This window comes from Atractosteus spatula, chromosome 7 (genome assembly GCF_055471065.1).
Source record: "Atractosteus spatula isolate fAtrSpa1 chromosome 7, fAtrSpa1.hap1, whole genome shotgun sequence".
NCBI lineage: Eukaryota > Metazoa > Chordata > Actinopteri > Semionotiformes > Lepisosteidae > Atractosteus > Atractosteus spatula.
Window position 1 is genome coordinate 11,233,734 of NC_142712.1, and position 23,419 is coordinate 11,257,152.

The 23,419-nt window shown below is 35.6% G+C and overlaps 1 protein-coding gene across 1 annotated transcript in view; it reads right to left on the reverse strand.

Moving 5' to 3' along the window:
- The window catches only part of dync2h1 (dynein cytoplasmic 2 heavy chain 1), a 149,057-nt gene that overhangs the window by 103,954 nt on the left and 21,684 nt on the right, over nt 1-23,419 (reverse strand). The window contains exons 37-62 of the mRNA XM_088921156.1: nt 22,820-22,935; nt 22,071-22,270; nt 21,110-21,374; nt 20,761-20,968; nt 20,396-20,525; nt 20,075-20,230; nt 19,587-19,846; nt 17,897-18,143; nt 17,566-17,717; nt 16,693-16,837; nt 15,654-15,756; nt 15,068-15,235; nt 13,704-13,834; nt 13,006-13,254; nt 12,625-12,733; nt 11,481-11,594; nt 10,050-10,192; nt 9,529-9,610; nt 9,207-9,361; nt 8,859-8,996; nt 4,306-4,419; nt 3,603-3,763; nt 3,159-3,282; nt 2,680-2,801; nt 2,407-2,493; nt 1,530-1,656 (exon numbers count right to left, since the gene is read on the reverse strand). Of these exons, the coding sequence (XP_088777282.1) occupies nt 1,530-1,656; nt 2,407-2,493; nt 2,680-2,801; nt 3,159-3,282; nt 3,603-3,763; nt 4,306-4,419; nt 8,859-8,996; nt 9,207-9,361; nt 9,529-9,610; nt 10,050-10,192; nt 11,481-11,594; nt 12,625-12,733; nt 13,006-13,254; nt 13,704-13,834; nt 15,068-15,235; nt 15,654-15,756; nt 16,693-16,837; nt 17,566-17,717; nt 17,897-18,143; nt 19,587-19,846; nt 20,075-20,230; nt 20,396-20,525; nt 20,761-20,968; nt 21,110-21,374; nt 22,071-22,270; nt 22,820-22,935 (4,006 nt within the window). The remainder of the gene's footprint in view (nt 1-1,529; nt 1,657-2,406; nt 2,494-2,679; nt 2,802-3,158; nt 3,283-3,602; nt 3,764-4,305; nt 4,420-8,858; nt 8,997-9,206; nt 9,362-9,528; nt 9,611-10,049; nt 10,193-11,480; nt 11,595-12,624; nt 12,734-13,005; nt 13,255-13,703; nt 13,835-15,067; nt 15,236-15,653; nt 15,757-16,692; nt 16,838-17,565; nt 17,718-17,896; nt 18,144-19,586; nt 19,847-20,074; nt 20,231-20,395; nt 20,526-20,760; nt 20,969-21,109; nt 21,375-22,070; nt 22,271-22,819; nt 22,936-23,419) is intronic.

Here is a 23,419-nt window from a genome sequence, read left to right on the forward strand (position 1 = left end):
TAACAGCATATTAAATTAATTAGCATTTCATGCCCATTTAACATTTGCAAGACCTCAGGTGGTGAGCTGAAAATCGTGCAGCTTGAGCTACTGGCATGTATTCCTCCTAGTGGAACTATGCCAACTCAATGACATCTGTGGCATGTAGAACAAAACACTTCACACCACTGATCAATCTGTTAGCAATATGAGCTACGCTAATCCTTTAATTCCATTACAGAGGAGAATTAAGAAAAAAACATGCATCGCACCAAACTCACTTGTTAAACATTGAGAACCTCAGTCAATTGGGCATGTAAAAGTTTATATTTAAATGAAAGAAACAAACTATTAGTATACTTGAAAAATCCTTTTGGATGCTGTTGTAAAACAAAAGAAAACTAGATTACAGAACCTTTAAATCATTAGTTATTTTGTATGCGATTAGCAGCCAGTAAAATGGTGATAATATTGGTGGTTCTGAAACTCATTCAGTTACTTTATAAAAAATATTCATACAATACTTGCTTGCATTTGTATAAGATGTTTCAATCCCACAGGATCCTGAAACACTTCACAAATCGAGGGGACTGAGCACATCTGCCTGTACAGTACATCACCTACCTGGGTGCTAGACAGCACACATTACAGGTATTCTGTACAAGTAATGCCCCTACACAGAAGACTTAGTAGAGAAGTCAAATTTACAAATAAAGTTATTTCACCAATTGATTAAAGGGGAAATTTAGGGATGCCAGATTGTGCAAGCTCAGGGTGGAATTTAGCCAAGATACCTATTGCAAATATTAGGATATCTAATAATCAAGTAGTCAGAACCTTGTTTTTAATGTCTCCTCTGAAGGATAGTACTCATCTATAGCACTTTGTTCCCTGTCATGCTAGGTTTAGAAATTTTAACAGTTCTAACAGTCCAAATCTCTGTTATGGCAACAACCTGGTTTTGTTTAGAGGTCTTCCATCACAGTTCTAGACAGGCCCAAAGTTATTAAGTTTGGTTAGATGGAGCTACAAAGGTGATAAAACTTAGTAACGTGCCCCATACACATTCAGATCAGGCATAAGAATGCCACTACTTATGCCAGCAGCCATATCCCCCTACAACTCACAACTGGCAACCCACTGAAGCCAAGCAGGTGTGAGCCTGGATGGGAGACCTCCTGGGAAAAACTAAGGTTGATGCTGGAAGAGGTGTTAGTGGTACTCAACCTGCAGTCTATGTGTGTCCTAATGCTCCAGTATAGTGACGGGGATACTATACTGTAAAAAGGCGGTGTCCTTTTTATGAGACGCCAAGCCAACCTGAGATTTAAAATATTCCCCTAAAGCACGGTCGTATTTTTGCATGTGCTCCATACATCAGTTGCTCCCAAGAAGTATTTCCCAACAAGATTACACTGAGGGATTACAGGAAGTCCATAGATTTTCTCATCGCAGTACCAGATGAGCAAGTAAAAAAAATACAAAAGGTCCTTCAACAGACAAGAACGTTTCTTCGTAACTCAGGGAAAAACATACTATACCAACAGTACCTGAGCATTCCATCTCTTATGTTCGCCATCAAGTTGATGGATCAATTTTTCTGCGGCTTCAATAGTTTCTTGAGCTTTGCTTACTTCAGCTTCCAGTTTTGCAGCCTCTGTTGTCCTGGATTGGAACCTTTGAAAGAAATCAAAGTCCCAAATTAGGCCCTAAACAGGGACTAATCATCATATAAAATATCAGTGCTGATGATTTATAACTGGCAAAGCTGCATCGTCTTACAGTCATGCTTAGTTTTACGCTCAGATTTAATGCTGTCTCATGTGTTTACTGTTCCTCCTGCTGCTTCAGTATCCCTGACACTCCCTGATGCTTTTTCATGACAGTGATGTTTGTTTGCATCCCCTGAAGTTAAAATTAGCGCTAAAGACAGAAGCTCCCTTTTTGCCTCCATGTCAGTGAGCTGAACAATCATGTTTTTGCAGCTGCTTGTAGCAGAATGATACAAATGGTGTTGTCATAAGCTGTCTAATAGCAATATAACTCAGGTAATTGCCTATTTATTCCATTACAGAGAAAGTCTAAGTTAAATGTGAGTGATTTCATAAGTTAGAACACAGTTATATCTTTACATGCGACTTTTAATTTTTATATCTTTAAGTACCAGTTTTTTTCCAAGGCAGAAAACTTTCTGCCAAAGCAAAATTTCATATAAATGCATTCTATGTATATGGAAGTACAAGTGAAAATGAAAATGAAAAGTGACAAAGTTTGTATTTCCTTCTGCCCTGATCACACATTAATCTTCATATAGATTTATAAAACAAACTATAAATGTTATAATAAACAACACATAAGTATTCAGTGGTTTTGAATATTATATGATACTAATATGCCACAGACATTAAGAGACAAAAGAACAATTACTTTTCCTTTAGTTCATTCACTTTCTGACCCACAGAGTTCAGCTGGTCTTCCAATTTGTTTTTTCTACTTTCAGTCTTACGCAGGTTTCTGCATAAAAAATAAACAAAATAAAGATAATTATTGCTTTCAAAGCATAACAGCAAGGATAACAAACAGATTTTGAAAACTACCCACATCCAGTGCATCGCCATTTGTCACCCGTCTCAAATTTCCGATAACATAAAAAAGATGGGCATAGAACGGAAATGAAATGAAATCCGCTGCAGTGCTTACTCCACTAATCCTGCCTGCTCCTTCTCCAACGGTTGGATTCTCTCCAGGACATGCGAATATTGTACATTTGCCTTCACCCAGGCTGCTAGTGGGGCTGCTGCTGCACTTGCTCTTTTTGCATTCTGTGAAGAGCAACAACATACATGTATGCATTGTAGCAGGTTTTAGCACAACTCAGGATCTCAAGGACTTTATCAGACCTCTGCTGTACCAGCAATTACTACAGAAGCCACATCAGAAAGGGAAGGTGGACACTGGCAGGACAGAATACCACACATGAGCTAGGAAAGAGTTGGGACTAGCAGACTCAAAAGAGGCGCTATTATTGGAACCCAACTCATGCTAACTTTCCACAGCTGATGCGTACGAGGTTGACATTGACTTTGTAACAATAGCGCAAATACATTTGTTAATTGCTGCAGACATCACTATCGTGTAAACAATGTATTTGTGCATTGCCTCTCTCCGAGAAAACATACCTTAGGGTCAAATGAAGCCTTATTTCTTCGAAGAAGTTCTTCAACACTTTCACGAATTTCATGTGTTATGTTTCGAGCATCAAATGTTGCTATATCTTCTCTTACCCCCCTTTTTGCCAAGAAACTGTTTGAAAAATATACAAAATGTATGTATTATTGTTACCAAACAGAAATAAAATTCCACCCTTCACCACCATTGGACACATCCTATAGTAATCATTGAAACACACAATCATTCACAGTTCTTTTCACAACATCTCCCTAGTTTTATTTTGCTCGAAGCTATTGATCATACAATTGTTGTTTTCAACATGTCAGACACAAAGCAGGACCATGGAAAAGGCACCAAAACGCCAAGCCCATTAAATCTGAAGTTAAAACTGCAAAAGAATCGGATTTCTGCAAAATGTGCTGACATTATACATTTGTGCTATTCAGAATTACCTCTTCATGCTAACCCATGAAGTGTCAAAAATCCCCATCAGTCTCAGAACACCTTCCAGAATATCCCTGATGACGTCAGGTGGCATGCGCAGAGAGCGGATCTCAGAGAGCGATTCAGGTTTTATATTTCCAACAGCTTGTTTAGCTTCATCTACAAGAGGCTATGAGAAAGAACAAGGATCTTTCAAAATATTCAGAAAGAAAGATTTTACTCTCAGGTGCATGATATTAACTGCTGGCCTGATGTAGGCTTTTATGGCCTTGTTCAGATGATAAAGGAAAGGAAGTCTAGTTTAGCTGTCAGAATTGGAATCTTTTTTATATATATATAACTGATTGAATTCAGAAATATATTTTAAAACAATAAGGAAACAGAAAAAGAAAATATTTAAAATGCATCATACTGTTGATATGTTGCAAATGATCCCATTAAGCCACAAAATATATTGAACTATATAATTATGCAACTAAAGCTGCTATCAGGACTGTAATGATTTTTATATAGCTTACACATTTCCTATTTACAATTTGGTGAAAATAATTCTCTTGACCATCAAATAACAAAACACAATGGCAGACATTATATAACGGAACAAGTAAGGTTTATTCCATGCTGAAAAAAAGAAGAAAGAGAACACAAGGTTTCGACCGTGGAGCCTTCTTCAGGTGTGAGCATTGACATTATATAACATTTGGTTCTTACCTGTACTTCCTTAAGCTCATCTTCAATTTTTGCCTTTCTTTCTTCAATTTTTGACACCTCTTCAGCAATCTTATATTGTATCTTTTCCATTTCAGTCTTTTGATCACTTGCATTCTGACAGACAAAATCACATTAATAATCGTGTTGTTCAAAAGCTTAAATTGCTGCAAAATGTCTGTCACTTAGTACATTAGGTGATTTTAGTGAACCTTATTCAATTTTTGTACTTTCCATCACTTACATTTTAATTGTATGTTAAGAAAAGCACATTGTACAAGAAAGGTGTCTTGGACCTTTTTGTAGTAAATTCAAATTTCTGGGAAAACTTTATATAATTTTTCTCAGTATGAAAGTATTTGAATTTTGGATTTCTCAAGTAAAATTTTCTTTTGAAAGTTTGGGAAAATACGTGTTCCTTTAGGGAAATTGTGGGGTTAAAGCCCAGTACTTATGATTTTAGTGTTTATGAACACTGGCACACAATGACAATAGTAATAATAATCTGCAGTGCCAGTAAGTGCCACAAGTGCTTTGCTAACAACTTTCTGAATTCTGCCCTGTCCTAATTTGAACCCTATACTAGGCAGTGATGCAAGCCTTAAGACACAACTAGCCAGAGCATAAATAACCACTTGCAGATGAGCATCTACTTTTTTTTAAATGTCCTTGAAATCATACTGAACTAAAGAAGGAAAAACAAACATTTGCCGTACTGAACCAGGAAATTTCAGCAAACCTTCTGAGCAATTCTGTAACATGAACCTTCTACTCAGAATACTGTCACAGGCAAATCACTTTAGAAGACATTAGCCACAATTATAATCTTATTTACACCTGTCGTATCTGTGTAGATTTTAACTCCCCAAATGAATTAGAGTAATACAACTTGTTCTTTTCATAAGGGAGAGAACTGTCATTCAATTTAATGCTCTAATGCTCTAAAATGTCAAGACTGATTTAGATGAAGACTTTTATTTTCATAGTCACTATATATTTGTTTATATAATTAATGAAAATATATTTTTTTCTACACTTAATCCAAGTAAAGTATAAGTCTTTTTACAATACTGATATTTGGACAAAGAATCACTATTACATGATCATTTAAATCCTCCTGGTTTTACCGCCTGGTGACATCTAAACTAAAATAGTATAAGGAAAGTTAAGCTACAGTAATTGTATCAATACAAGGAGTAAAATTTCCAAAACATTACAGGATTGATGGAATTTTAATAATTATTATAGAATCGCTTAATCCTACCAAAGGATATTACACTAAATACTTTCTTGCCTTAGGATAAATACAAGACAAAATAAACCTGATACTATTTATCTGGTACATTTTTGTCTTTTATTACACAAACAGAAAACCACCCTGTATGAAGTTAACAATGCAGCATCAGGAACAGAATCAGAGGAACCTTGAATTGTATCACAGGTTTTGGCTAGTAAAAATGTTTTAAATACATTTTCTATCACAAAATGAATCTCTTATGTTTTGGTATCACAACTAAGCTACATTATTTTATATTAACACTATCCCCAAAGACTGAAGCTTAAAATATTTTTTTTACAAAAAGCTTCCAAGCAATTCTTTAAGATAATAAATGGTTGCATTTTCCTGTCTTCGCAATTTCCTGCTTAACCATCATTAGACGTAAAGCAAGCAAATTAGACAACAAAGTCTTTTTATTAAGCATGCTGAGATGTGTCAAAATAGATAATCACACTATGGTGTTCAGAGGGAAACCCAGACACTAATGACCAGGGTAAGAAGGGAGGGTTAATTAGCAATTAATATGAATGTAGCAAGAGTAACCAGTTTGATAATTGACCACAATGACAGTGATAAGTCAACATTTGAAAACACAAATGCATAATTAAAAACAAGGTCACTATAAGGGCAAGAAGCTATCCGTTATTTGTGCAAAGTACATTAGTGATTTAATACACTCTTCAAAGCACATTTAGAATGGAACACAATGTATAATTGAAAAATAACATTTCCTTTTTATTCATATAGTTTGAAAAAAAATATTTCCCCTGGCAGTATTTTTAATGTTTAAAGTTATAAAGTTATAATCTGATATTAAGAAAATAAAATGACAATTCCAGAGGGTTTAAACTCATCTTTATACAAGGCATTTTAAGAAATATGTTGCTAAGAGGCAACTTCAGGCTTCTGAGTGCTTTGTAATAAATATGAATATTGGATTGAATACAAAAATATTCAGCATAAAACTGACAGTATTATTACAGTATATTATTGACAAATAATTGACAAATGCTTTCAAGTCATGTTAGAAGATGATCTCTTGTATAACTATCTAGAAAACCTGGATATTCTACAGTGCTTTCCAAAAGCTGCTTGTAAATTATAATTAAACATCAATATAGATTTTAATCAAAATCATTTATTCATTTAACAGAATGTAATGAAAACTCCAAGAGCAGTAAGTGAAATTCATATACTGTACTGCACTTTATGTATTTTTTCATCAAAATGCTAGATGTAAAGATCAAGGGGGAGATTGAGAAATAGTAACACCACTCAACATTTGTTTAAGCCTCAGATTTTACCAGTTTATTTTTTATTTTAATGTTGTAAATGGCCAAATGCAAAAAGCTTAACTTTAAATACTACGCCTTCCAGATGTACAAGTACAATAAATGTTACATAACAGAATGAGTTCTATAAGGCATTAGTAGCAACATGTATCGTCATGGTTAAGGGCAGAGAGCTCAACAAAGACTGCAAGGAAATGACCAGCAAGGAAACTGACCTCCACAAATTGGGGGATGGCTATGAAAGAAACCATAAAAAGAATTTGCCACTTCCCACTGAAGTATCCATTAAGCAAGCTGGAAGTTACTGGCATAGTGGCAACCCCGCCAAAAGGAGGACGCAAGTGTACTGCACCACCATGGGCTTTGAGACAAGTGGTTCTGAGGATAACCGTAAATCCAAAGGCTACAGTTGGAGATGCCCAAAACAAACTAGTATCTGCAGGGTTCAATGTGTCAAAAACTACCATTCAACGTCACCAGCTTTATTGTGACATTCATGGTCTGTTTGCAAGAAAGAATCTTGTAGTGAGAGCAAATCACAAAAGAGGCTCGAATTTGCCAAACTCATCTGAATGTGAACTATCGAACATGTCTCTCAATTCAATGAAAGGAAAAATTGAGCTTTTTGGATATACTCATGTTTGATGTAAAAAAAGGTTAGACAATGTCGCGAAAATCATAATGCCCATCGTGAAATACAGCCAGAGATTGATGATATTTTGAGTTTGTGTTCCATCTACAGATCCCAGAGTCCTTATTAACATAATGGGAATCATGATCTTTAACATGTACCAGCAGAGTTTGGCCAAACACCTTGTTTCCCTCTGCCAAACAGCTCAGGTTTGGCAACCGAAATGTACAGCCCAATATGAAAATAATCCAAAGCATACAGTACATCCAAACTGACAAATAAATGATAAAATGCACACAAATGTCATCCCAATCTACAAACCTCAATCTAATTAGGCATTTGTGGTTCAAATTGAAGAAGACAGTTCAGAAGAGGAAACCAAAGGATCTGAAAGATCTACAACAGATCCACCTGGAAGAACTGTCAAATGCCTCTACCAAGAAGTGTCTCTTGGTAGACTACAGGAGGTAACTTGTTAGTGCAATCTATAGTATACAGGAAGATCTACAAAATACTTAATTACTATACACCATACTGTAAATGTGGCCCTCAGACGTATATTATAACCAAAGGAAAAAGTAATAAGTTTATTCCATGCTGAAAAGAAGAAAGGAAACAACGTTTCAGCTGTGGATGCTGTGGTGGGTAGCTGACGCAGTTACCCACCTGAACTACTTATTATAACCAATCTAACTTTGCTCTGTTCAGTACTGGCTTTTTTACAGAAGGACACATTAACCAATCTGTAAATCTTTCTGTGATGAAATCAAGTTTTTATTCCTATTTCATCAGGGGTATCAATACATCTAGAAGGCTCTGGAGCTGTAATTTTAGGAGGTTGGAGAGAAGCAATTTGAAACTTAGAAGAGACTTTACTTTAACACAGAGTCATTTCCAATTTTGTAACCTTATGTGATTAAATTTTAGAATATTTTTAGATAAGAAAAATCCCTTTTCATATAGATCTACCGAGGAGGGGAGTTGCCATAAATGCTACGAAATAACTGCAAGGTCTAATTTAAACCAAAATCTTAACCCATTTGCTTTTTGCAAATTGCAAACCCAGTAACCCCTTTTTATTTTCAGGAATTTGATTCCTTATACCTAATGGAAAACTGTCATCCAATACCAGATTTTCAATTTGGCATTAACGCATATGGGCTGAAGCCTACATCTTTTAAAACAGCATTCACTGGAATGGCTGGTACTTTCACAACTAAAATTTACAGGCTGTTCAGGTCATGATTGTTCCAGATGAGATCAAAATGAGGAGATTTCATGATACTTGTAGCACAGTGTAATTGCTTGCTAGACACATGGGACTTCAATATACCGAATACTATTGGCACCTCACCTGCATGGATACTGTAATCTCCTGCAGTGCTGCATCTGCCTCCGTTTGCTTCATTCTCAGCAAGGTGCTCTGATCTGCAGCTTTACTCTTAAGCTCATCCACTAAAGCTTTGGCTTCATTTAATTTAGATACACCAGCCTGTATTAAAAAAAGTGATGGAGAGTGTTACATCAGTTTATAAAATGTACTAATTTATACTTTTAAGAAGGAGATCTAGAAGAAGCTACAAAATAAGTTACAAAACTGATAAAATTGATTTAATTTGGACTACAAAACATAAAAACTTGCCAATTCTAAGTACTCAAAATTCACAGATCCATTGAGGATGAAGAAATACTGGTTTCCTACCTGTAAGTGACTCTGCCTTTTTATTAGCTCCATTTTCTTGCTACTGTATATAGAACTGTAAATGTGAAGGAAACTCATGTATTGACTTGGGGTAGCACTGTACTCTTTGCAAGATTCATGGATCATAAGGAACGATTTTGTTATATCAGCATGTTCTGTAAGATAAAATGCATTATAAGATGGCATTACAACAACATTTAAAGACATGCCTGCAATAATAGGTGAATGTTTAAGGACATAACATGTAAGGAGATTCCTTTAAAAGATTAAAATTGCAAAGATACCCCTTTTGCTATGTGTGGTGAAATGCAAGGATAGGTACCTGACACTTTCTTTTTATGTCCTTGTTTACTAGTGTTTTTCTCATCATCTCCACTTAGTTTAGAAAGCAGCATTTCAGGAATCTAAATAAAGAAAGGGAAAGTATTTTACTTCTTGTATTGTAGTATAACTGATATACACTCAGCATTTCTAAGAACAAGATTAAATTAGACATATCTAACTAATCACACTAATCACTCATTTAACACCATAACAAGATAAGAAGCAAAAACTAGAGTGAAAATAAATAAACTAAAAGTGGATTATTGTGAAAGCTTTATTACAGCTAGACAAGACAAAGTCATGAAACATTAGCTTATTTTTTAGCATTCACTGCAGTAGAACCAAACCTAAATTGACTACAGCAAAAATACTGACAACCGTAATGACATGAACAAATTCAAAATGTGTTAACAGAATGATATTCTGAAAATACAGATAAATTATGCAAAGCCTAGTTAGTATCTTTCTTATCTGTCCCCCTCTCGAAAAATTTAAGAGGTTCATAAAATATTAACATACTTTTCTCATGCTGCTGTCAGACCAGCCTTCCATCCATTGCACAGAACACTTTCGATAAAGTGCAGGGTTACTCTCACAGTTAATGGTGAAGTTAGAATTGGTGCAATCCATTATTAACACCATGTGAAGATTCTGCTGAATTCCTACAACAAGAATACAACTTTCTATTAATAAATGTAGCTCTACACATATAGATAGAAACACATACATTTAATCAATTTTACCCTTGTGTCATGGTACACATGTGTTCTGAATTATTTTTATGTCTTTGCTTTAACAAAGGCAATATAACATCTGTAAAAAGTGAGAAACTACTAATTGTCACTTTTGCATAAATTCATATATTGATTTCAGTATAAAAGCCTTTAGTAGTACAGGATATATCTAACTGCTCTAGCATGGATCAAAATTGTTATAAAATTTATACAAATGTATCTTTTAACAATGGAGCAAAAATTACTTTTCTGAGCTAACAGAGATACTAAAATCTTCCTTTTTTTTAAATATGTTTCCAAGAAAAAAGGCAAGGGAACGTATTTGAAATTGACAAGGTTAATGGTTTATTTATTTGGTTTTATTCATTTTAATAGGTAAAATCAGAAAGGACAAAGGAAGTCCCTTCTGCACATACTGATGTTCTCTGAATTTGAGAGGTTAGAGATGCCCAGTCTGCCAGAAAGTACTGAGGTGCTGCATTGCAGATGCCCAACATGTACTGAGGGTAATCATTTCTGACCTTTCTATCACTGACATCACACTCCTCCGTGAGCTCAAATCAAAATGCCACAATACGAAAAAGAAGAATAGAACACATTGTTTTAAATGTTACCTATAAATATGGGTGTTAGTTTAGAGTCTCTGAAATATGCAAATGAGACACAATGTCATCTAGAACTTACAATGTCTCAGAGCTAGGAAAAGAGTATAAGAAGTTTTATCCTTTTTATTCAGTGCTTGGCAGTCTCTATCCACTAGAGTAAAAAAATATGAAAGGCTTATTGTCCCTATCTACAGGTGCGGAAGCAAGCCAATTAGGTAAACAAAATTGATATCAATTACCTTGATGTAATGAAACAATAAACAAGTGAACATCATTATGTTCATGCAACAAGCCTATTTGTTTTATTGGAAACTATTTCCCATAAGACTGCAGATACTACAAAAAACACAATTTTTCCATGCACGGATATAAACAGATATTTTATTAACTCAGAATACCCAGGAATGCATATTATGCATGAACTGAAATTGAATATCAGAAAAATCAGATTTTATTCCATGAAGATGGTGATCCTTCTTCTTAAATAAGTCTGAATACCAAAATATTCAAAACAGGCAAAGTACTGCATTGTATACAAAATTTGTTTCAGTTTCCAAGGAAATTATTAAAGGCAGTAAATCATCAAATACAGTGTGAGAATATATGCTTACGGTATGCAAAATAGTTAAAAATGGGGCCCGTGAAGCCATCTTGAGAGGCCTGGTCTTTTAAAGTTGACAGCAACGGTTCCAGTTCTTCTATTGTGTACAAACCTGGAACTTCTCCTGAAAAGATATTCAATCAATTTCAAGTACATCCTATAGAAATAAAGCTGATTTCTGTAAAAGAGATCAATGTGAAAAATTAATTTTACAAGAGATGTATAACTATGTTTTTTATCTTTCTTTGCTGATGAAGAGAAAAGAATAGCATATCCAAGAAAACTTTAGAAATCAAGAGGGAATCACATTTTAGCAACAGTACAATTTTGCAGAATTGTTCAATCTTGGATTAATTCTAAAAAAATCAGTTTGGCTTTTTTAACAAATCTACTGATGGGAAAACTGAGGCCTTTTGGTAAATTAGGCCGATTATGAAGAGTGCTGAGAAATTCACACTTTTGGAAAATAAAGTCAGGTCAGTATCTGGAAAAGAGAATAGGTTTTGTAGTTTTTTTTTCTTGACATTTTACTTTAATGCTTTGATTTTAAAATTTACAAAATACAGAAAACATTGTAGTAATTCATATCATTGTTTGCATTTGCACATTATAGGAATAGGCAACCCTGTTCTTATTCTTATTCTAATATTTCTTATCCAAAGCAGTAAAATTAAACATTCTTATATGGAAGAAGAACCAGAAACAAATGTGGCACTAAGGACCATTTATAGTGCTTTTTATCCCAAAGCACTCTACAGATAATTACATATAAAAGTGCATCCACTTCATCCAACAGTGAAGCACCCACCTAGGTGACACATGCCATATGTACCAGCTGCACCACAGCACAGGAGATGAGGTGAAGAAGTGAAGCATGGCAAAGAGATAATTCTCCATTTAAATCACAGGGGCAATTTACTGAAGTCAGATTCTGCCAACTCTAAATTTAGTAAGGACACTGGGGTTAATATCCCAACTCCTACAAGGAGTGTCAAGGGATTTTCAATAACCCTGATTGACGAATGGAAATGACCGGGACAGTATTGCTTCTGTCAATTCTTATCAGCTGTTTTAGCTTTCAACATCTCTCTAGTAGATGGCTCGACTCGGAACAAAACCACTTTTTCTGACTGAAAAACAGTGAGTGCACTGACCAGATGACAGCAGGCTGTTGACCATTTCCAGAAAAGAGGGATGTACAAACTGATAGTCTTCAAGAAGCAGTAAAACCTGCTGTCCTTCAATTCCAGCCATCTGCATCACCTATAGGTAGGGCATTAAATAAAACAAAATTATTAAAATAAACATTGGTTAAGCAAATTTGTATTATATTCCATTGAAATATCTGCTCTCTACACAATTTTCAAAAGTAATGAATAATCTGAAAATTTAAATTAGACACATTTATAGAATATGTACAGAATTGGTGGTCGTAGAGAATTCACCTTAAATAATATTCCATTGAAGAATAATATTTTGGTCAAAAAGAGTTAATCCACCAGATAGAAGATTATACTTATCATCTAGGAACCTACATTTTTCAGGTCATTTTTAAATTGTTTGAGCCCGTAGCCTCTGGATATCTTCGGTGTGAAGAGTGTAGCTCCATGCATATGGCTGACCACACAGGTGGCAGTCCGCCGGCCCACACCAGCGCACCCCGCCAAGAGGAGAGAGCCTCCTGGGTAACTCAGTACCCTGTCCACTCGAGACATGTACTCCAGCACCTCATGAAACAACAGTATGTCCAGCTCTCTGTTGTCTCTGCCATATAGCACTACACCCTGTGGGGGAAAAAAAGACAAACCAATGTTTTTTTCATATTTTGCATATACTAGAACAGTGCAGTCATCCGTCAGGAGCAATTTAATGTTTCTCAAGTCAGAGGCACAGATGAATTGACCTAGAGGGTACTCTCTCTTTTGAATACTTTTCCAATTCCCACAAGTGGAATTAAATGTTTGCATTGTTTATCATTGTCTCTACAAAAAACCTGAAAACGTTATAACACGAAAACATAAAACACGCCTCAATGAAATATCCACGATAGGGAGAAACTCTACCTTGCTCTAAGGAGAAAGAATAGAAATAAGCAGGCGTTGGCGAATAAATAAAGATGAAATAAGCCTCGATAAATTCTAATAATGAAGGTAGGATTCTACAAAGCAAACTTTAAGCAAGCAATCACAGTTCAGAACAGTGCACATACTGACAAAAGTCGGTCCTGCCTTACCTTGTGGATGACCTCTCTCAGGTCAGTGGAATTCAGTCTGCCCAGTGGCTTGCCATGGGGGGGGAGGGACTGTCCAGGAGCAATTACTGAGCCAGCCTCATGTGCAGCCCCCCAGGTTACATAGAAAGCATCTGTAAATTTGGTTACACGAAGGAAGGTAACATTTATATGCTCTTTATTCTTATATACAAACATACACAAGTGCCAAACTAACACTTGCTAGAACACCTAACATGCATATTGGAACATTTCAGAATGTTTTAATCTAAAACAACACTAGTATGTCTGTACCATATATAAAAAAAAAGGTTTACCACTTAAAAAACAGTGATAGTAGAAGACATATGAAAAAGGTTGTGCCTATAATTGCTATGATAAAAGAGTTTCCTACTACTCTCGTGTCCATGTACCACATTCAAAACCTGCCTGCTCCTTCCCTCACTTATCAAAATCCTGGACGTGCATTAACTGATAATTTTGGAATTTTTGATTTTTCACAAAAAGAAAAACAAAACTATCCAATGTATCTTTAAAATTCAATAATTAATGGACAATTCTAGGAAAGATGAGATTACATGAATGTTGAAGACAGTAGAATGATCTCCATGAAGTCCAGGGGGAACAGAACTAACAATTTCCAGTTACTTAGTTATTTCCAGTTATTACTGTCACAGTGTGTTCTGCCTTCTTAATAAGAGGACATTTGAAATGCGAAAAGTTTCTTTTATATTTATACTTACCAAGCTACAGTACATGATAGAAAGTCTATAGACATTTTTAAGGTGGAAATGGTAGTTAACAAAGGTCTCCAGGTAAGGTTACCAATTGTGTTGGATTTCAAGAAAGTAGTCTATTCCCAATAATAACATGCAAAGGAACTCTTGGCAATTCACCCAGATTTATAAAAGTTTTAATACATTTTCATTTCAACCTCAGCCTTAACATATACAGCACATTAACACATACATGTATTCATATGGATTAAAATTGAAATTCAATGACCCTCTAAAGTTTTAAGCAAAAGCACACATAAACCAGACTATGCAAACTGCCCATAGGTTTCACAGTATAAACAGTTGCTATAAAAACTTATTTCATCAATCTTCCGGGCTATCAAACCAAACAGTTTGGAAAATTTTTAAAGCAGAGTTCTCTTATCTTGTAATTCAATGCTTTGTTATTAAAGTGGGGCAATCGAGCATCTGGCTATGTCCTGTTAAAGTTTTATGACTGCACAGCCAACTAGTTAAAGAGGGGGGAAAAAAATTAGCCAAAGCTTTTGCATCCAGTTCTGTCCTGAAATTCCCATTGCAGAAATTAATGACAGTGCAAGTGTCCTTTCTTAAATTGCTCCTATGAATTACCTGACATGTTCTCCAAGATGTCTGAGCCCCAGTCTCCACGAATCACTGACTGCAAAATATTATCAAATGTGCTAATATCCTTTGCAGTGACAAGGCGGTCACGGAACAGGCGTCGTGCTTCATAAGCAATGATCTCCAAAACATGGTCTGTGGTGTTTTGAGATTTTTCTAAAAATATAAACATTCATAAAAATGTAAAACATAGCAAACAAAAATAATGAGGTTTATTTAGAAATAGGTGCTCTATTTATTAAGTAGAAAAAATATAGCACTGAAATGTTACATACCATTTTTATAGTGTTTGGAAGGAAAGGTGAATAGAAAGAAAGAAAAGGAATTATTACAGTGAGAAATAAAAAAATATATTTCAAAGTGACAGAAATTACTTGGTGTACAATGCAAATAAATTTCACACATTGCAATGGCCTGGAAGAAGAAAGAACACTATTTACAGAGTATCTCTGGAAAATAATGTGCAGCCTACATTTCAGTAAACTGTCAAAATGTCAGCAAAATCCCACAAATAACAATATTTGTCTAGTTATAACTCTGGCAGTAAGGACATTAAAATACGCTTATATCTCACCTCCAGTCAAGTCATATCTAAAGAGACTCAGCACCCACTGTGTGAGAATGCAAGGAGTAAAAAGATAGTGGCTGTAGTCATCCACTGTAAACTTGGCCCTGACCTGAACACAAAGAAATATGTAAGTAAGAAATGAAAAACTTCCAACTAAAACTGACCTTACATTTTTAAAGTCAGTCTCTTGAAATCTTCTGCACAGCTTCCATAAATCAGAATTCATGCACTGCTGCTCATCCTTTCTAATCAAACATTAAATCCTTGCCCTCTAAATAATAAGTTGAACTGCTAATAACTAGGCCACATTTTATGGTGCATAGGATTTCTGATTTAAGTTTCCACCTTCCTAATAAGCTATATTTGGAAGCCTTTAAGTAAAATGAATTAGATATAGAAGGTTGGTAATAGAAACAGATAAGGCATGGACTTATACATGTAATACAATTTGAATCTGTAGTTTTATTTGTCAAGCAGCTAAAGCTTAAGGTAAAGCAATTTCAGCTAAAAATTGCACATCTAAACAAATGATAATGGAAATCAGTCAAATGGTTATGGAAATGCCAGGAGACATTTGAAGTGCTGATCGAGAGACTTACATAAGGTACTTTTTATCAAGTTCTCTTTTATTTTGCACTAACGGGAATTTTTATTATCAATAATAATCACCATCATCATCAGTATAAGCAGTATACTTTAAATGTATATGAATAAATTCATATATTTAGTATGAGCTGGAGTATTATAACCATGACCCTCACCAGGAAAAGAGGAGTATTATATATAGGAAATAATAATAATAATAGGTATTATAGGAAAGGATGGATGGATGGGAGTATTATATAATTAAACCATCATAACTATGTTTCTCCATTTTCTTAAAACACCCTTAAAAACAAAATGATAATAAAAGTAAGGGAGATGCTTTCATGTCTAGCTAAAAAGTTAAAACAAGATAAAAGGTCTCTTTGGAGATGCCCCACAGTGTAACTACATTTGTTTAAAAAGGACCTGGAGAGGAACCATGCTATCCTGCTTGCCTGACCTGCTCATACACCTGCACCATGGATCCTGCCAGCTGGTGGATTTTGCCTGCTGATCCCCAGGCCCCATGGTTCTTTAAGCTTCTGTGCAGCACTGGCTGAAGGTAGGCACTGTAGATAGTCTGCAACTGCTCCCTGTCTGGGTAACTACAGATATGACAAATGCCAAAAATATACAATGAAGAATAAACTTTACTGATTTTTTTAACGTTAATGTTAGGACGTGAAAACTGAAAAAATACTGACCATTAAAGTAAATTACACTACAGAAAAATTCAAATACTCGATTTGTATTCCCCTTGACTGTCAAGTTATGCTCTCAGGAAATGTTTCCTGGTGCACAGTCAATGAAAAATAATTGTATGGTCTTCAAATTCATTTTTTTGTCCTTTACGCAATAAAAAACAAAATGTTCTAGCATGCAGATTTATTTGCATTATTTGATTGATAAGACAGTGATACATTTGAAATGATTTTAATGATCAAATTTATTGAATGTCTGAGAGCTTTACTGGCACTGCTATTATTAATGAAGTATTTTCATTCAATGTTTTAAAGGGATAAATTACAGAACGTATTGTACAGAGCAGGGAATTCAAACTAATTTGATGAACAACATTTAGGATTTAGAAAACAAGCTAATATACATCAGAGTGTGCTTTTTAAAATTGTATTAATATCTGCTTTTCTAAAGGCTATATATCCACAGAAATAACATTTTTCATATCTGGAAGATGGCATCTGGGTAGTTATAACAGAAAAACAAACCATGCACAAATACATATAATACTTATTTTATGCATTTTTAGCACATTCAGTAATGCAGAAAATTAAACACTAATTGTAGATGCTGAATGTGCATTGTAGGTACTTACTCAATTGTACAAATTCGAACTATTGATGTAAATCTTGATGTGAGAGCATGCCTCCCGACTGTACCTCCTGCAGACATTGAAGCCACAATCTGTATATTCTCCAGACCAACCCACTCCAGATTTTCATCATAGAAGCCATGGTACGTCAGTACCTTGAGAAAATAAAACAAGACATTTAGATACAATGCATATGAGAACTACTGGTCAACCGTACAAAACTGCCATGATTTCTAAAAAAAGGCATCAGTTGAATGGATATTAAAATGTATGTAATCCTCAATAATGTAAATATAAAACAGATTTAAATCCTCCTTAGAAACGCAGACCATACCTGCTGAAGAAAGGCAATAAGATTACTGGTTCCCCACTTGTCTGGTTTTGGAAGGTTGATGTCCTTTAGGTACAAAATAAGACGTTCGCAATCTTTAGGCCTGTAAACTCTTCCAGTGTTGGAGCTGATAACCAGGCAGGTCTGTGTTAATTTTTGGAGAACATGTCGAGAAGAGGTTTGTGCGCTACAGTGCACAGTGGCAACCTGAGTTGATCTGAGCTGGGAGAAGGCATAATGCAAGAGCATCCTGGAAACACATTGAAAAATGTACAATAAGTCAGATACTGTTCTGTGAAAGATCATTCAGTGGCAAAAGAGATAAGCCTTACACCTTAAATTGTTTTACTTTTTCCACTGGGAAGTAAGGAAACTGTAAAATTGCCAACACTATAAGATTCCAGGATTATGCAGACAAGGGACGTCTGCAAGACACATCTAACATTCATCTAACAAATGCCTAAGGCAAAATTTTCTAAAATGCCAAAATAATGAAGACAAAATGCCCAAAAGATCTGTTCCAAATTAATAAGATATTCTGTTAATTACAAAAAATATCACACATTTCTTACAATTCTTTTTCTTTGACTCAATGTGTTAAAATGTAAAAAACTGATCTCAAGTATAAAGCACACAAAGGTTAAGCTCTAAAGGGATCATAATCCCCCAAGAGTTTATATAAAATATTGTCTACTAATCAGGATGCCCATTCTAGGCTGCCCATCTGTCATTCACTGTGGGAGGAATAATAAACATTCTATGTAAAATCCCCCAGTTGAAATGCTCTGTGTAACCAATGTACATCACCTCTGCTGAAAAACAAACCACATATAAAATACTCCTAGGAAAACACAAATCCATTAAATACTTATAGGCAAAGTGTTTGTAGCAATTGTTGCATTAAGATTTAACATTATTTTGCAAACAAGATGCAATATTAACAAATTGTACTGTAATGATCATGGATGAGGAAGACAACTATTTTAGCAAAAGTTCACTGCCTCCATTTCCCTTTAGCTCTGTGTGCATGCTGTGACTGTACAAGGACAGGAGGGCACTGCTGTCGCAGTGTACGGTCAGTGCATGGGCCCTGCAATATGAGTTAAGTGGAATATTCTGTGCTCACACAGCACCCATAAGAGGAGAGAAGATGGCAGTGGAGGGACCCCAAGGGGTAACTAGACTGCGCATTTCAAGATATTTAATCCCTTAGTGGCAATCAATGGAGGGTGGATAAATATGGGCAGGTGTTTTATTGGGAATCCAGATGCAGCTCTAGACTGCACATCTTTTTCCTTATTATCCTGTTTTGTCTTTTACCCAACTTTTGCACTAAATCATCTGTAGTCAGGTCTTACTAAGACTTGTTACATTATCATTGACATACAGTATTATATTATAATTTCTTGATTAGCAGGTTGCAATATTTTTTTATCAATTCATCAATTCAGGATTTACAGATGCCCTTTAAGGCACGATACAAAATTCAAAGTTGCTCATGACAATGTTGTCTACTTTTATAACTTCTTTATGAAATGGCACCACTTGAAATATATGAAACTAATACAGGAATTCAATTAATAAGCAGAAATAAACCTGGATTACAAAGGTGACACTGATATTTTGAAATTGAATTATAATCCAACTTTTCGGTTATTTAAACTTAGCATACAGCATAACGTAAAACATTTACCCTTTTCCACAGCCTTCAGGACCTACTAATATAAAAGGCTGTCTGTTTTCACTGCAGAGCCACTGTCTGAAGTAATCCAAGCCTCTCTGCATGTCAGGTGTCTGAACGACAGGGAGTTTCTGAGGATTACTAAAATCCTCTGCAGACAAGTTCTCTGGCTTCTGCAGCTGATAGGCTGCCAAACGTCCAGTCCCAGGATCATAGAAAGTGTCAAGGGGCTTGCGGAGATCAGGTGGACTTTCCCTTGCCCAGCTGAGAACCTAAAATGTTTTGGAAAAGGTCAGTTATTTTTGGTTAATGATTTTATGTCAACAATATATTTTGAAGAGTTGTGACTGCATTTGGCAAAACAATAATGAAATAACATGCGTTGATCAGTGTCATATAAGATGATGTCTAGAATCAAAACACATGCTCTTCAGCAAATGCTTAATGTTAAATAGTGATTTATATTTATAAACCATTAGAACGTATGTTGTCAGTCTTACCTGTTTTGCAAATTCCTGCCGGGATTTAAAATTCAGGTTTCCACCAAGACCCCTAATTAAATTGACCACAAACTGGCCTCGTTCTCGGACACCACTGAGATGAGATAACCCGTTCAAAACTGTGCCCACCAGACTTGTGTCCACAACAAAATCATTCTACAGGACCACAGGGAGAGAAGGAATGAAAATTACTGAAAGTGAAATATACATTGGGAAGTTCTAATAATGTACATTGTGTTGTCATTGTCAGTACTCTGAAGGTTTGTGAACTTAGAAAGATGGATGGTAGTTTCTCAAACCCTTTTTTGCAGCTGAAAATACCTGCTTTAGAACCCAGTCCAAACCCTTTTCAAAGTAGTCTCCAATCCAGTTTTCAAGATTACTTCTACATTCATCAGTCTGTGTCTTCAACCAAGATTTCACCAAAGAATTTACATCTGTATCTTCATCACTAGATCAAGAAGACAGAAATGTATTTTAACTTACGGTAAGTGCAACTTCTTCACTGTTTTTGACTTCATTATATGACTGACTAATAATAGAAGCAAAAGTTTGTATAGGGTATAGTAAAAAAATACAGATCTGTTCAATATGTGTCATTAGTCTTACATGCATAAGACAAATCATATTTTTGTGGATTTGCTAATGGTTCACAAGGTTTTTTTTTTTAAAAAAAGATGTCACACCTCAGAAAAATCATTCCCATTCTTGATATAGTAGCTGGGGATGCACAGCTCAGGTCATGGGTCTCAAACACAAAATTAACATTTGGTCCAAACTGAATCCGTTCCCCACTGGGCATGGTGAGAAGCCTGTTATCATCAAGCACTGAGTTCAATGACTCAATCCACTCGGGGTCAATATCACCATCACAGATAATCCAGGAGCTGACCTCTGAAAATAGCAAGAAACCTAATAACAGAACCAGTCCAGAAAAACTCCAAGAAACTCAAAATCCTGCATACTGGTTTTATCATATTTATATATTGGAGGTCCTAAAGACCTAATAATAGTGCATTATGTCAAGACTCTTACCTTGTGCCTCACGAACAACCTGCCTGGCACTGTTGGTCAAGACTCCATCTGACCACTCCCTAGTGTCCATGTCAATGTGTCCTAAGAGCTGCTGTCTAGCCATAGCTTTGGGGTTCATGGTGTATTGCTTCACGACTCTGCCTATCCTGCCGAGAGCTGCCCTCAGCGTGCGCCACAGGGTTGACTTCCCTGCACCGCTAGGGCCCACAATGACGACCCCCATTCTCTGCCGGAGCTGTTCATCAAGCTCGAGGGCTTTCTTGATCTGGAGAGAAAAAAGAAAAAGCAAACAATCAGTAGTTTGATTCATATGATGCAGAAAAGTAAAGAAGGTAGGGCTAAAAATGGCATAGTATTCTGATTAAAACAACTCTTCTGGCACAAAGTCAATGATTCCTTTCAGACATGATTATGTTCAGACTTTATAAATGCCAGATGGCATGTAAGCAACAGCACTTTGCTTAGGATACAACACTGCATACATAGATGAAGACAGAAATTTTAAAACCTATATAAAATCAGTATTACTGTGAAGGACATGTTGGTGTCCTTCCAATATTCATTCATAGCCCTTTCAGCTATTCTTGATCTTGTGTCCTGGATGAAAGCAACCCTGAAAGCCCAGGCTCAATCCCACCACAACAATGTGGACATCACAATTTTATTTGATGTCCAAAATCCTATATTGCTTTGCTAGCAATTAGTGATGAGCCCAAATATATTCAAATATTGTCCTATAAAAATTAAAAAGTGATTGGAAATTATAAAAATTCACATTGACAAATCAATGACAAATATGATGAAACTTAACATTTACATATTTAGAATAATCCCTTCCTGCATCATGTAGGTATTTTGAAGTGAGTCTGAGGAATATTTAACAATTACAATTTGATGCACTTGCAGTTTGCAGTCTTCTCAATGTGTTTCTTCTGTCCCTTTTCAGTATTCAGATCCATACCTGATTTGGGATTATTTCCAGCTTTGCCTCCTCAAAGACAGCTTGTAAGGCAGCAGTGAGCTTTTCATATTCCACATCTGTAAAGTCCACACCAGGGAACACATCTCTCACCAGGGCATCAAAGCGAGAGCTGTCGGCAAATGTCAGTTTGGACATGGTATTCAGACGCAAGGCCTGAACCACAATGTGACTTTCCTTAACTTCAGAAAAAAAGAGAAATACAAACAATTTTTAAAACACAAACACTTTAAATGAGATAGCATGTACAGAACATGCTGGACCAAAATTGTTTTACAGATGTTACGATGTGAAGACAGAAATCAATGCCTACAAAGCTTACCATTTAAAGGTACACTGTGGTAAAGGAAGTATAGTGTAGTGGTCATGATAGTTATGTTAGTTTTACTGAACTTTTATTTAAATCTCCAACGTTGTGATTTTACAATTTTGAAAGTTACTGCATGTTAGACATTTAAGCATCTTAATTTTTTGTAGAAATGTAACTCTTCTCAATAGAACTAAGTTACACTGAAATTCTACTGGTCAGCAGGCAGAATTTGTCATTTTTAAAAATTTCACTTATGTAGATTTATCTGCCTTCTAGGTTCAAAAATTATTTCACTTACAAAACAGATTTAAAACAACTTCCCAATGATCCATGGAAGGAAAAAAAAAAAGAGGAAAAAAACAGCATCTAAGAAAAATTGCTAGGGACAAAACCTATGAAGAAGGCTATTGATCACACTTACTTTTCTCTTTGCTTTCATTTTTCCTCTGTTGTTGCAGCAGACTTCCACATCCCCGAAGAACAGTCTTCAGAGCTCTCAGCCCCCAGTCATAGTGCTGCTGGGGGGTTAAAAGCTCCCTGTGCAACAAGAGAACGACAACAGATGTGAATTTAAAATGTGCATTAAAGTTTTTCTTTATAACTCAAGAGAACTAGAAAAATTAGGGGACACATGCCAGATGCCCATGCTGCAGGATATTGATTTTTAAAACCTAACTTTATCTTCAAAGAGGAAGGAAATCGGTTCAATGGCTTAAAGCTGATGCCTCTGACCCCCTAGGATAAAGGTTTGAAGCACTGTTGCAACATAAATCTAAACTTGATTTTCGGTCCATGTAGCTTTAAATCCGAATTGTTATAGGGATATATCCTGCAAAATCAAGCATTCCTGGGACTCACCTTCCCAATCCTTATCTAAGTACACATTATACATTTAAACCATGAACTCTAGACAGTATCAGGTTGTTGTAGGGCACACCACCCTGGAGCAGACCACCAACGTAGGGAAAATAATATATGTAAAAACAGAAATTAAGGGGACTCATGCACCTAAGTGGAAATT